General features: G+C 57.1%; 2 protein-coding genes and 1 non-coding gene across 4 annotated transcripts in view; 2 read left to right on the plus strand and 1 right to left on the minus strand.

Annotated features, from left to right (window-relative positions):
* AGRP (agouti related neuropeptide) overlaps positions 1 to 733 on the plus strand; it is a 62,865-nt gene extending 62,132 nt beyond the window's left edge. For both annotated transcript variants that reach the window (XM_055146414.1, XM_004600599.2), the window contains 3 exons: positions 34 to 166; positions 279 to 364; positions 538 to 733. In XM_055146414.1, coding sequence (XP_055002389.1) covers positions 34 to 166; positions 279 to 364; positions 538 to 720 — 402 coding nt within the window. In that variant the 3' untranslated portion in view covers positions 721 to 733. The remainder of the gene's footprint in view (positions 1 to 33; positions 167 to 278; positions 365 to 537) is intronic.
* Positions 734 to 1,443: 710 nt separating this feature from the next.
* ATP6V0D1 (ATPase H+ transporting V0 subunit d1) overlaps positions 1,444 to 13,484 on the plus strand; it is a 34,739-nt gene continuing 22,698 nt past the window's right edge. The window contains exon 1 of the mRNA XM_004600600.2: positions 1,444 to 1,664. Within this exon, the coding sequence (XP_004600657.1) occupies positions 1,535 to 1,664 (130 nt within the window). The 5' untranslated portion in view covers positions 1,444 to 1,534. The remainder of the gene's footprint in view (positions 1,665 to 13,484) is intronic.
* Positions 10,240 to 10,342, minus strand: LOC129406915 (small nucleolar RNA U13). The gene has a single exon (XR_008631335.1). It is a non-coding gene; the product is annotated as a small nucleolar RNA U13 (small nucleolar RNA).

Here is a 13,484-nt window from a genome sequence, read left to right on the forward strand (position 1 = left end):
AAGCGTGTGTGTGGGATCTTCCTGTGAACGCAGGCCATGCGGACCCCAGTGCTGCTGAGCTGTGTCCTGTTGCTGGCACTGCCCAGCATGTGGGGCGCCCAGATGCACTTGGCCCCCCTGGAGGGCATCCCAAGACCGGACCAGGCCCTGTTTCCAGAGCTACCAGGTCAGTGTGGGCACGGAGTTGGGGGGCCCTGGCATCTTCTCTTTCTCCCTTCCCAGTCCCAGCCCAGAGAGGGGCCTGGAATATGGTGGTTGTGCCCCTATGTTTGCCCCAGGCCTGGCCCTGCCGCCCTCCTTGAAGAGAACAAGCGCAGAACAGGCCGAAGAGGGTCTGCTGCAAGAGGCGAAGGCGCTGGCGGAGGTAAGCGCTCAAGGTAGAAAATGAAGCCCTCAGCCCGCCCCCCCCCCCAGGGCGACCCAGCTGTGACAGTCCCTCCCCATGCCCCACTGCCCCACCCATGCGGGGGCAGGACCTGCTCTGGGATCGGCCGTGCCCACCATGTTCCTGCTCCCGCTGCCCCTCAACCCCCGCAGGTGCTAGACCCGCAGGGCCGTGAACCGCGCACGCCGCGTCGCTGCGTCAGGCTGCACGAGTCCTGCCTGGGGCACCAGGTGCCATGCTGCGACCCATGTGCAACGTGCTATTGCCGCTTCTTCAACGCCTTCTGCTACTGCCGCAAGCTGGGTGCTGCTGTGAACCCCTGCAGCCGCACCTAGCGGCCAGCGCAGGGGTCGGGGCTGGGAATTATGGGCGCGAATAAAGGATGGGGCCAATACGCAGGTTGTGTTGTTATTTCGAACGAGGATGTAGGAACGGGGTGTTTACAGGAGGATTTGGGGGTGTTTACAGGAGGATTTGCCGCCAATCCATGCCAGCAAACGCGCGCCCCAAACCCATCATCTGAGTCACTTAGATGTGGCTTTTGAGGGCTCTTGGCACCGCTGAGGGAGGCAGAGGGACGAAGGAGCTCCTGCTCTTTAAGCATCTTTTACAGGCAGGGAGGAATTAGGGGCCCTAATTCCGATCTTAGCCCTAGGGCCAGCTAGCAGCGAACCTGACTTGTGACCCTAGCAAAATTCCCCTCGTCCCCACGGGGGGAGGCTGACTCAGCTGCTTGGGATCGTTCCGAGCTTGAAGAGCAGGGCGCTCTCCCTTCATTTATCCAGAGGTCCCTAAAGTGCAAGGTGCACGGGAGCCAGGAAAACTAGAGCAGACACAATCGAATCCGCGCGGCCTCGGGCGCCACCACGCGGCGAGTCTTGGATTTTGCACGCAGCTTTAGCTAGGGCGGGGGGCCTCGGCTCCCTTAGCGCGCAGGCGCTCGACCGCCCACACCTGCGCGGTGCTTCGGCGCGAAGCCATCCAGAAGTTGGGCACCGCTCACGGCCCCGCCCTGTCGAGATCACGTGAGACGCTTGCGCGTCACCTGATGCGCTTGACAACCCGCTGCGGCGCCGCGTCAGCTGATCGGCGAGCCGAGCTGCGTACCGGCCGCTTGCGGTGCTCGGGTCCCGCCGCCTCGCCGCAGCCATGTCGTTCTTCCCCGAGCTTTACTTCAACGTGGACAATGGCTACTTGGAGGGACTAGTGCGCGGCCTGAAGGCCGGGGTGCTCAGCCAGGCGGACTACCTCAACCTGGTGCAGTGCGAGACGCTGGAGGGTGAGCCGCGGGGCGGGGCTGGTTTCAAGGCCCGCGAGGAGGACGCGCCCGGGCTTCCGAGTTCCGAGGCCTGGGTCGGGAAGCCGGAGACGCGGGTGGGTCTCGCAGGGCCCGAATGTCTGGGAGCCTGAGCCGGGGCTGAGGCGCCTCTCTGGGCATGGGGGGGAGGGGGGCTCTGGCAATGGATCTGTACCGCTGAGGCCCGGTGAAGGCCCACAGGCCCTCAGGGCCTTAAGAACCTCAGTGATTCATTTTCTCCTACCTGGGCGACCCGCCCCGTGCCCTCTTGGCTCCCACCAGGCATTTAGTTACAGGACCCTTGGGGTGGGGGTGGGGGGAGAGGAGAAGACCTTGTGTTCAGCTTCGTTACCCAGATGATCCCGAGAGCTGTTCCTCCTCCCCCGGCGGTGAGCTGACGAGTGCCTCACCGCACACACTCCAAGTCCTTTGGTCTTTTGTGGCTTTTCGTGACCCGTGCATAGAGTGGGGTGTGCAGCATCCTGGGGAATTGCTGAGCCAGTTTCGCGAGGGCCTCTCCGGTGGTCGAAGCCACTGGCTGAGTAACACGCCCCCAAAGACCATGTTTTTGGGTAGCAAGGGAGGTCCCTGCTCCACTGCAGGAGTAGGAGGCCATCAGCGCCACCTGTCCCTGTCCCCCTGCCCCTCGCCTCGTCCTCTCCCCTCAAGCTCATGGATGCCTGCTGGAACCATTTCGGAGCCCAAGATTGGGGCTAGGCCGAGGGCCCCTTTTCAACACACATGCCCGAGCTGGTCTTTCCAGGCACAGGTGTACTGGATGGGTTGAATTAGAGGTCCCCCCACCCCAGGGCTGCCCTCTCCTCCTCTGGCCACGTGGTAGTTGAGGGCGCAGTGACTCGGGTGTAAGTTCCCCTTCCTGCCCCCCAAGTGATAGCGCTGAGCAGAGGGGAGCAGCTGGTGGTTCTTGGTAGCTGGAGAGGAAGAGGGCTGGATGATTCACACTCTGAGGCAAGTTTTCACATCGCAGAATTACAGAGATTAAAAATGGGCTCAAGGCACAGAGAGATAAAGGGCAACCCCAGCTTGGCTTTTGAGAGGCCTAGATTTAATCCCAAGAACCACCTCTGGTCCCCTGAGCACCGCAGGGGTTGGCCCCCTAACCAAAGAAAAATGTGGCTTAAAAGCTGGGGGTTGAAGGGCTGGAGCGATCGCACAGCGGGTAGGGCATTTGCCTTGCACGCGGCCGACCGGGGTTCGATTCCCAGCATCCCATATGGTTCCCTGAGCACTTCCAAGAGTGTTTCCTGAGTGCAGAGCCAGGAGTAACCCCTGTGCATTGCCAGGTGTGACCCAAAAAGCAAAAAAAAAAAAAAGAAATTGGGGGTTGGGAGGGGGCGATGGTTGGGCGAGGGAGAGTAGTTTTTTTTTTGCTTTTTGGGTCACACCTGGCGATGCACAGGGGTTACTCCTGGCTTTGCACTCAGGAATTACCCCTGGCAGTGCTCAGGGGACCATATGGGATGCTGGGATTCGAACTCGGGTCGGCCGCATGCAAGGCAAACGCCCTACCCACTGTGCTATTGCTCCAGCCCCGAGAGTAGTTTTTTATATGGCAAACTACACCAGGGTTGCGAAAATACCTTTGCAATGTCAAGCATACCGGAGTAAGGTGCAGTCCTGGACATTCTGGTACTTGCATAAATGTGCACGGAGAGCAGTTCTCCCACGTGAGCAGCTGCTGAGTTTTGCCGGCAACCTGCTTGTCTTCCCTGTGGGAGAAGAGAAATGGGGCAGCCTCCTGGGGCAGGACCCGGTGCCGTTGAACCTGAGGAAAGTCTTTCATTTACAGAAGTCTGAAGGTGAACATTTTTGATGACCAAATGGCATTGGGGAAACGTGTTTCTCCTCTGTCCTTGCCCTATTCCCGTTAATACCTGGCCCGCTCTCTCCCATATATCTGGGGTGCGGGATTCCCACCTCCGGATTCCCAGCAACCCCCTACATCCTGCATGAATATGTCCCAACATTTTCCTACCCTCTTAGGACTCCTCGGGTTCATTTTTTTTTTTTTTTTTTTTTGCTTTTTGGGTCACACCTGGCGATGCACAGGGGTTACTCCTGGCTCTGCACTCAGGAATTACCCCTGGCCGTGCTCAGGGGACCATATGGGATGCTGGGATTTGAACCCGGGTCGGTCGCGTGCAAGGCAAACGCCCTACCCGATGTGCTATCTCTCCAGCCCCTCCTCGGGTTCATTTTTATTGGGGGCTGGGGGGCGGGCGACACACCCAGTAGTACTCAAGGATAACTCCTGGCTCTGCACTCAGGAGTCGCTCCTGGCAGGTTCGGGGGACCATATGGGATGCTGGGAATAGAACATGGTTTGGCTGCGTGCAAGGCAAATGCTTTTCACTCTGCACAATATCTCCAGCCCCTCCTCCTCTTTCTGTCACACGTGCTCTTCTCTCCACCACTGCGCCACCAAGGCAGGCCCAGCTCTATGGGCCTCTATGTTTTGCTTTCTGGGTTACACAGGGATACTTTGGTATACTCAGTGATTACTCCTGGTTCTGCACTCAAGAATTACTCCTGGTGGTGCTCTGGGGAACCCTATGGGATGCCGAGGATTGAACCTGCATCAGCCAGGTGCAAGGCAAACGCCCTACCTGCCATACTATCGCTCTGCCCCCCCCCCCCCAGATTACTTTAGACCCTTCATTTAACAGCCCTCGCCTTGCTCTTCCTTGGGTGTAATGACATCGCCTAGCTCTTGGGGTTGTGAACTGTGACAAGTTCTTTCTCTGCGCCCAGCATTAAGGACAGAACCACTCGAGGTAAACACAGTTCTTATGTTCATTAGTATTTTCCCCTGCCTGTCATTTCCCCACACCTTCTGTTTCTGTGGTTCCCCAGCCCCTCCCCTAAAGACAGCCCCAAGGTGAGGGAGCCAACTCAGTGAACTAGGGCACATTGCATGGGGTTGGGGGGAGGCCTGGATTTGTTCCCTGGCGCCACATCATCTTCCAGACCCTGCTAGATGTGGCCCAAAAAACTAAAGACTCAGTCCCAGGACCAGCCCTTCTGGAACCATTTTGACCATGCTGGGTTGAACTGTTGTCCCTTCCGCACACTCACAGCTGCTGTGGCATTTGTACTGCTTTCCTTGATTTGTCACTTCAGAGTTTGGGGTTCATGGGGTCCTCTCTTCCAGAATTTCTCAACCGGGGGGCCAGCATATGACACCCCTGTAGACCCCCCAGGATATTCCAAGGGCGTCACAGTGAAAATGGTATAAACATAAGTGGGACCATGCCCTGGGACGAGGGGGCCATGGTTGGAAAAAAGGTTGAGAAACACTCTGCTACAGGCGTGCAGGACTTCCCCGGGGTTGTCCCCTCTGTCCCCTTCAGAGAGTCCTTCCCTACTGCCACAGGTGCCACCAGATGCCCAGTCTCTAGCTCTTCGCTGTTGGCTGTTTTGCGCCCCTCTTTCCTTTTTTGGGGGGTTTTGGGCCACTCTGGGCAGTGCTCAGGGTGACTCTGGGCTCTGCACTCAGGAATCATTTCTGGTAGTGCTTGGGGGACCATATGGGGTCCTGGGGATTGACCACGAGTCAGCCATGTGCAAGGCAAACAATACCCACTGTACTACCCCCGGCCCCTGCGCCTGTCTTTCACAGAGGAGGAGCAGGGAGGTGGGAAGGCAAGACCCAGTGAGCCTAGGGTCCCGGTGAGGCCTGTGGGCGTGTCCTGAGATGATGAGGTTTCCGAAGAGGGTGTGTGTGTGTGTGTGTGTGTGTGTGTGTGTGTGTGTGTGTGTGTGTGTGTGTGTGTGTGTGTGTGTGTGTGTGTGTTCTGCAGAGAGGGCTGAGTTTAGGCTCTCAGCTGCACCTCTTCTCGTGTGTGTGTGTGTGTGTGTGTGTGTGTGTGTGTGTGTGTGTGTGTGTGTGTGTGTGTTCTGCAGAGAGGGCTGAGTTTAGGCTCTCAGCTGCACCTCTTCTCGGAATCCCACGCCAGTAGGCCGGCCATCTCAGGACCCTCATGGTCTGTCCTGCTGGGGCAGCTCTCTGAGAGACCGGGAGGGGTCTTTCCCCTTGGCCAAATGTGGGGCGCAGAGCTGGGTGGCTCCAGAAGCCCTTTCCAGCTCTCTGTGCTGCTGGGAACTTGCGGGAAGAGGAGGTCGCCCAGAGATACAAGAGAAACCATAACCGGTTGCTTGGAAGCCTTTTGTTCATGCCACACACAGGACGGAGCTGCCGTTTCATACCAGGCACTGAAATGAGGACGAGTGATGCATGTTTGGGGCGGGGAGGGGAGTTGGGCAATGCCCAGCGCTGTGCAGGGCTTGCTCCTGGCTCTGTGCTCAGGACTCACTCCTGGCAGGGCTCAGGGTGGGTCACTTGCAAGGCCAGCTCTTTACCTGCTCTCTCTCTGGACCCCTGTTCTGTTTTTTCTTTGTTTTGTTTTGTTTTTCAGGGACTCCCTAGCAGGGTTTGGGGTCTACTCGCAGCTGTATGTGGCCCAGCCGTGCTGACCTAAAGGTTTGGACCTTGGTCTTGGTGCCGTGCTGCTCCGATCCAGTGGTGTTTGAGGGGGGTGCTCGGGGGGCCACGCGGTGCCAGTGATCCAACTCGGCCTCTGTATGCAGGGCATGAGCTCCTGCCCTTTGCGCTCTCTTCCCTGCTGAGAGGCTTCATGGAATGATGTTTTCTTTTTCGTTGTTCTGCGTCACCCATCAGTGCTCAGGGGTTGTTCCTGGCTCTGCACTCACGAATTACTCCTGGAGGAGCTTGGGGGACATAGGGGATGCTGGGAATCAAACCCAGGTCCGAACCTGGTTCAGCTGCATGCCAGGCAAGCGCCCTACCTGGTGAACTATCGCTGTGGCCCCAGGGACTTTTTTCTTGGTCTTCATAGCGTGGGAGCGGATGTGAGTGGAGGCGGGAGAATCGGAAGCGATCAGAGAGGGCAGTGCTTACGGAGGGCCCTTACCGCTCCGTGGCTCTGAGATGCTGTAACCTCTATCCTGAGTTTCATTGTCTGTAAAATGCGGGTAACAATGGCACCTACCTCACGGGTATGAAGGTGAGGCAAGGTGGTCCGTGTCCATGTGTTGAGCGCTTTTCGTGAACTTGTCACATGCTGAGGGCTGAGTCAGTACATTAGGTGCTGTTATTGTTACTTTTTTGTTTGTTTGTTTGTTTTGGAGCCCCACCTGGTGGTGCTCAGGGCTTACTCCTGCACTCAGGGATCCCTTCTGGCAGGGAGGCTGTATGTGGAGCCAGGGCTTGAACCCAGGTCGGCCACCTGCAGGTCAAATGCCCTACCCTCTGGACTCTCTCCTGCCCCTGAACAAGAATGCAAGCATGAATTCTTGCTCAAAAACGTGGAAAATGCAGAAAAGCATGTAGCTTGCTGGGTCAGGCAGCCTCTGCGGAGCTGCTGGGTGCCAGGTGCCAGTTTCCTAGCTTGGGGAGCGCAGGGGGGCGGTGGTGGAGGCAGCTTTCTGACCCTCGGGCCAGTCGGAACGTCTTCCTGTTGGGAAGGAGTATCTGAGATCCAGGTGGAGGTGGGTTCGGGGCTGGAGTGGCTGGGCCCTCGTGGAGGCTTCACGTGCGAGGTTGCCCGGCGGAGAACACTGGCTCCCTTTCTGCTCCGAGTTGCTCGTCTTCCGTTCATTGCAACATCTGCAGTTCAGTTATTTCACAAGAGACGGTCTCGTGTGGGAAGAAGAAAGCGACGCTGCAGACTGCATCCAGCCCGTTCCCAGTCCCAGGGACACGCGGGGACTGGCCGAGATGGGCCGGGAGCCTTAGAGGAAGGCAAGGCAGGCTTCAGCCCTCAAGGTGAAGGGCTCAGGCCTGTGGCCTCAGCCAGCTGGGATGGCCATTTTCGAATGGCCTCCAGTTTTAGTTTTGTTTTGTGGCCCACACCTGGCAGTGCTCAGGGCTTCCTCCTGGCTCTCTGCTCAGGGATCACGCCTAGTTGGCTCAGGGGACCATATGGCACGCCAGGGATTGATTCCGGGTCAGCTGCGTGTAAGGCGAACACCCTACCTGCTGTACTATTGCTCCGGCCCCTGTTTGCTTTTGGACCACACTTGGCGATACTCAGGGCAACTCCTGGCTCTGTGCTCAGGGATCACCGCATGCAGGGTTGGGGATCATACGGGGTGCCAGGATTGAAGCTGGGGGAGCTGCTGGCAAGGTCAGCACCCTGCCTACTGCAGTGGCTTTTTTGTTTTTTCTTTTTGTGTCATTCCCGGCAGTACACAGGGGTCACTCTTGGCTCTGCACTCAGGAATTACTTCTGGCAGTGCTCAGGGGACCATATGGGATGCTGGGAATCGAATCCGGGTCGAGCACGTGCAAGGCAAACACCCTACCTGCTGTGCTATCGCTCCAGCCCCCTGCACTGTCTTTTTAACGCCCCCAGTGCTGCAGTTTGAAAAGGAGAGTAGGTGACCACCTCACTGAGAGGCAGGAAGACAGTATGACAGGACATTGGCAGGGAGCACTGAGCGCAGGTGGAGGGGGGTTAGGGAGACGCATCAGCTTAGGGTGAGAGGTGAAGGCCCAGGAAGAGTAGTGTGCAGGTTGAGCAACATTCTTTTCTGGCTGTGGTGGCAGAGCTAAAGGTTGGTGAGGGGGGGCTGGAGCAATAGCACAGTGGGTAGGTCATTTGCCTTGCACACAGCCGACCCGGGTTCGATCCCTGGCATCCCATATGGTCCCCCAAGCACCGCCAGGAGTAATTCCTGAGTGCAAAGCCAGGAGTAATTCCTGACTTCAGAGCCAGGAGTAACCCCTGAGCATCGCTGGGTGTGGCCCAAAAAAAGCAAAAAAAAAAAAAAAAAAAAAAAGGTCGGTAGGACATAGAAGGGCTGGAGGGAAAATGAGGGGCGGGAGTGAGGGACTGTGGGACACTGGAGTGGAGATGTGGGCTTTGGCTGCACTTGGGGTCTGCTGTGTGTTGAGCAGAGTCACGAGGAGCGATCCATGAGACCCTCCCCGGGAATGGCATAAGCACGGGTGTGGGGTGATGGTCCCCTATGATTCGGTCACCCCGCGGTCACCCCATGCGTGAGTGCCAAGCATCGCCAAGAGACGGACACAGAAGTCAGCCACTTCAGTTCGGGTTTTGCCACTCAGAGTTTATTGGTGACCTGGTGAGAAGAGAGGAGAGTTGGGGGGTGACAGAACAGGGGGAGCACACAGAGCTTCTCTGCTGACCCGGCACCTCCGCGCAGTGCGTCCGGGGCCTTGGGCGAGTCGGGTGACCCCGGTTGTAGAAAAGGTGAGCAGGCCCTCAAAGATGCTCACGAAATGCAAGTGCGGGCCTGACACTGAGTGACCGGCCAGAGCCTTCGCTTGTCGCTGCAGTAGTGTCCCCCGCCTGTCACTCCTGGGAGGCAGGGAAGAAAAGCATGGCAGGCGGGCCTACCTAGCAGGTGATATGAAAACAGGTGGCACAGGCTGCTGGCAGAGTGGGCACATGGTACTAACTGAGTGATAGGGCTTTTTTATTTTACAAGTTACTTTAGGAACTGGGGCGATGGTACAGCACGTAGGGTGCTTACCTTGCACACAGATGACCCGGTTCCAGTCCCTGGTATCCTACCTGGTCCCCTGAGCACCACCATTGAGTATTAGTTGGGGGTGGCCCCAAAACAAAAACTTATGTTGAGATTGGAGAGATGGTACAGGAGTAAAACTTGCCTGCATGTAGCCACCCCTGGCTTGAATCCCTTGCACCACATACGGTTCCCTAAGCATTGCCAGGGGTCATTCCTGAGCACAGGGCCGCAGGTAGCTCCTGACACTGCTGGGTGTGGGCCCAAATCCCCCAAATTTTAAAGACAGTATTTTCATTTCTTGCTATTATGGGGGGAGGGTCGGATTGAGCCACACCTGGTGATGCTCAGGGCTCACTCCTGGCTCTGCACTCAGGAATTATTCCTGGCCGACTCAGGGGACCATACGCAGTGCCTGGGAATTGGACCCAGGTCAGCTGTATGATGACAGGTACCCTCCCCACTGTATTATCTCTTTAGCCCCGAGTTTATTATTTTTTTGGGAAGAGGCCAAAACTGCACCTGATAATGCTCAGGGGCAGTGTTTTTTTGTTTTTTTTGTTTTTTTTTTTTTGCTTTTTGGGTCACACTGGGCGATGCACAGGGGTTACTCCTGGCTCTGCACTCAGGAATTACTCCTGGCAGTGCTCGGGGACCATATGGGATGCTGGGATTCCAACTCAGGTCGGCTTCGTGCAAGGCAAACGCCCTACCCACCTACCCACTGTGCTATCACTCCAGCCCCAGGGGCAGTTTTTTTTTTCCCCTTCAGATGGGTAATGGGTTGGAGTGATAGCACAGCAGGTAGGGTGTTTGCCTTGCACGCAGCCAACCCAAGTTCGATTCCTCCGCCCCTCTCAGAGAGCTCAGCAAGCTACTGAGAGTATCTCGCCCGCATGGCAGAGCCTGGCAAGCTGCCCATGGCGTATTTGATATGCCAGCAACAGTAATAACAGGCCCAACAGTGGAGACATCACTGGTGCCCACTCAAGCAAATTGATGAGCAACGGGATGACAGTGACAGTGACAGATGGGTAATGTGTCAAGTGTGTAACAAGATTTAAGGGAGGCACATTTATACAAGTGTGTAAACACCCAGTCATCACGGTTATGAACTGGAAAAGGATCAGGCTTTTTTTTTGTTGTTAATTTTTTGTGGCGGGTGGGATACCCAGTGGTATTTGGGAGCTGCTCCTGGCTCAGTTCTTAGGGGCTCACTTCTTGTGGTGCTTAGGGGACCGTTAGGTGCCAGGAGTCAGACCTGGGCCTCTAGCATGCAAAGAATGTGCCCCAGCCCTTTGAGCTATCTCTCTGCCTACAGGTTTTATTCTTTTGGGTTTTTATTTTGGGGGGGGGGCACACACTCTATGGTGGCTCTGTGCCAGGGGCCACATGTGGTGGTGCCTTAAGGAACCATATGCAGTGCTGGGATTTGAACCTAAGTCACCTTAGCCTTGCCTTTGTATGATCTTTCCAGGGTTCTATTATTTAAAACACTTGTTTTTTCTTTTTGGGTCACACCCAGCAATGCTCAGGGGTTACTCCTGGCTCTGCACTCAGGAATTACCCCTGGCGGTGCTTGGGGGACCATATGGGATGCCGGGGATCGAACCCAGGTCGGCCTCGTGCAAGGCAAACGCCCTACCCGCTCTGCTATCGCTCCGCCCCCCCCCCTTTTTTTTGAAGGGACTTGAGGGATATGTAGTACAAGAGCTAAGGTGTTTGCCTTGTCTGTGGCCATGGTTTGATCCCCAGCCAGGGTGACCCGAGCTATCACCGCATCCTCAGGACTGAGTGTTGAACCATGACTCTTTCGGCCAAAAATCACCAGAGGGGTCCCCAAACCTCCTAAGAACCTCAATTTTTATTCCCTCCCTCATGGGAAAGGGAATTGGAGCTTGGGGGTTGCTTGCGGTTACGTTTTGGCTGTGGTGCCTGTGGGGGCTGCGCACGTGCCTACTGTGCTGACTCAGCTTTCTGCTCCTTTAGTTGGGATGCTCCCAGGCTTGCGTCCCGGGTGGTGATCATTGGCTTCCAGAGAGCTGGTTATGGCTGCGGTGCTCACCAGGGGGCGCTGTGCACTGTGGGACACAGAGAGCTCATGGACATCACTCCCAGGCTGCCACCTCCAGTGTCTCCCTTCAGTTATCGTTGGAGATTGTGCCCTTGTGGTTTGCACACAAACTTGGCTGCGGTGTGGCCGGAAATGACCTAGAGCACCAGAGATCACAGGCGGCAGCAGAGCAGCCAGGATCATGCTCGGAGCATGTGGCAAGACCAGGGATTTGGACCTAAGGCCATATATTTAAATTTTAAACCATGACGTGCTTCCAGGGATCCTTTTTCCTTTTTTCTTTTTTTTGCGCCATACCAGGGGGTGCTCAGGGCTTACGCAGGTCCTGTGCTCAGGGATCACTCCTGGTGATTACCCCGGGGACCATATGGGGTGCCGGGAATTGAACTCAGGGTCAGCGCATGCAAGGTCTTGACTCGATGTACTGATTCTCCACCCTCTCCTGCCCCAGGGATTCTTTTGGGGGTGACAAAAGTTCCAAAATTGATGGCAGTGGTGGTTGCACAACTGTGGATTTACTGAAAACCACTGATTTGGACACATTAACTGGGCAAGTTGTGTGGTCAGTGGATTGTGACTCAGTAAAACTGCTGCAAAGAAATTTAGCCAGGGGCTGGGGGATGGAGCTCATGCTACACATTCCAGGCATAGTCCCCCAAGCATCGCTGGGCGTGGCCCTGATAGCCCCCAGCCTCCCACCCCCACCCCCGAACCACCTCATTGTGGGGTTTGAGCAGAGAGCCATCAGGCCCCATTGCCAGACTGTGCCTCACTGGGCATGGCCCCGGGACCCCAAACACTGCTAGGGAAGGCCCTTATACAAAGAGAGTTAGCCAGAGGCCCGGTGTGGAACCCCACAATAGAGTTGTGTGTGAGGTCCTGGGTTCCATCCCTGGTGTGGCCAAATACAAGTGAAAGCCAGAGCCAGGCCCAGGAGAGGGGGATCCATCCTCTGCAGTCCCAGAGGCAGGAAAGTGGGGTTCCCAGAGGGCCTGGGGACAGGTGAGAGAGTGCCTGGGCCGGGCATCGTCTGGTCACAGGAGTCCTGGGATGCCTGACGCTCCTGTGGGCCGAGGGCTGGGGCACCCTGGTGCCCGATGTTTGGTCCAGGCTTTCAGGCGAAGTGCGGCCCGAAAGGCGAAGGACCGGGTAGAGAGCAGCAGTGCCAGCAGAACCCCAGGACCAGCCGGTCGTCCCTGGGAGGGCGTGGACATTAGGGTAGAAATCAGGCTTCTACCACCACGAATGACCGTGGCTGGGGTGCTGGAACTGCCTCGGAGAAAGCAGTTTGGGGTGCGCCCCCAGCTGGAAGAGGAGGTGTTCCGGCGCAGAGGGGCCAGTCTGGGGAGGTGATGTGGGGGTCTGGAGCTCAGGGGAGGGCGCCCTCGAGAGGCCAGTCTGGAAGTGATTGGTGCGCGGACTGGCGGCCGTGCAGCCCACGCCCGGCCGGCCGTTGGCGGGCGGCCAGCGCAGGCTCTCTTCGAAGCCTCGTCCTGCTGCGACTCCTGCCAGGAGGTTGGAGAGCGGCCTTAGCAGCGGGCCAAGTGGACACAAGCGTGGCCTGACGAGGCCACCGGGCACGGAGCCTGATCTGGTGAGTGGAGCAGGACGTCCCTCCCGCTCCAGCCTGACGGGCCGTGGTGCCTTGTGGCTCTGACTGTTGCCTTTTTTAACTCAATATTTGTTTGTTTTTTTAGATTTCTAGAACAAACTGGGTGGGAGGGTAATTTGGTGTAGACTCTTTAGGGCCAAATTTTTAGCACCTTCGGTGGGGGGGGGCAGGGAAACACCTGGCAGTGTTTAAGGGCTACTCCAGGTGCAGTGCTCAGGGAAACTATGCGGTGCATGGGGTTGAACTCTCCCATGTCCGAGCCCTGCCCTTTACCCTCTGAGCGCTCCCTCCGGCCCTCTGCACTGCTCAAAGCGTTAGAGGTCTGTGGACATGGCAGCCCCCTTCACTGGACTGTAGCCCTTCAACTAGCATAGCAGGGCGGGTGCAAAGGTTTTCGGAGACTCACTCGGGCCTTACCTGGCAGTGCTCAGGGCCCGCTGCCAGCTCAGAGCTGCCGGCAGGAGGGGAGCGTGATGCTGTGCTGGTCGTTGGACCAGGGCGCCCGGCCTGCAGAGCACGCCTTCCCGCCAGTTGAACCGTCTCCCTGGTCCGATGCTGCCGTGGAATTCTCGGCAGGTGCCCA

This window comes from Sorex araneus, chromosome 8 (assembly GCF_027595985.1).
Source record: "Sorex araneus isolate mSorAra2 chromosome 8, mSorAra2.pri, whole genome shotgun sequence".
Taxonomy (NCBI): Eukaryota; Metazoa; Chordata; class Mammalia; order Eulipotyphla; family Soricidae; genus Sorex; species Sorex araneus.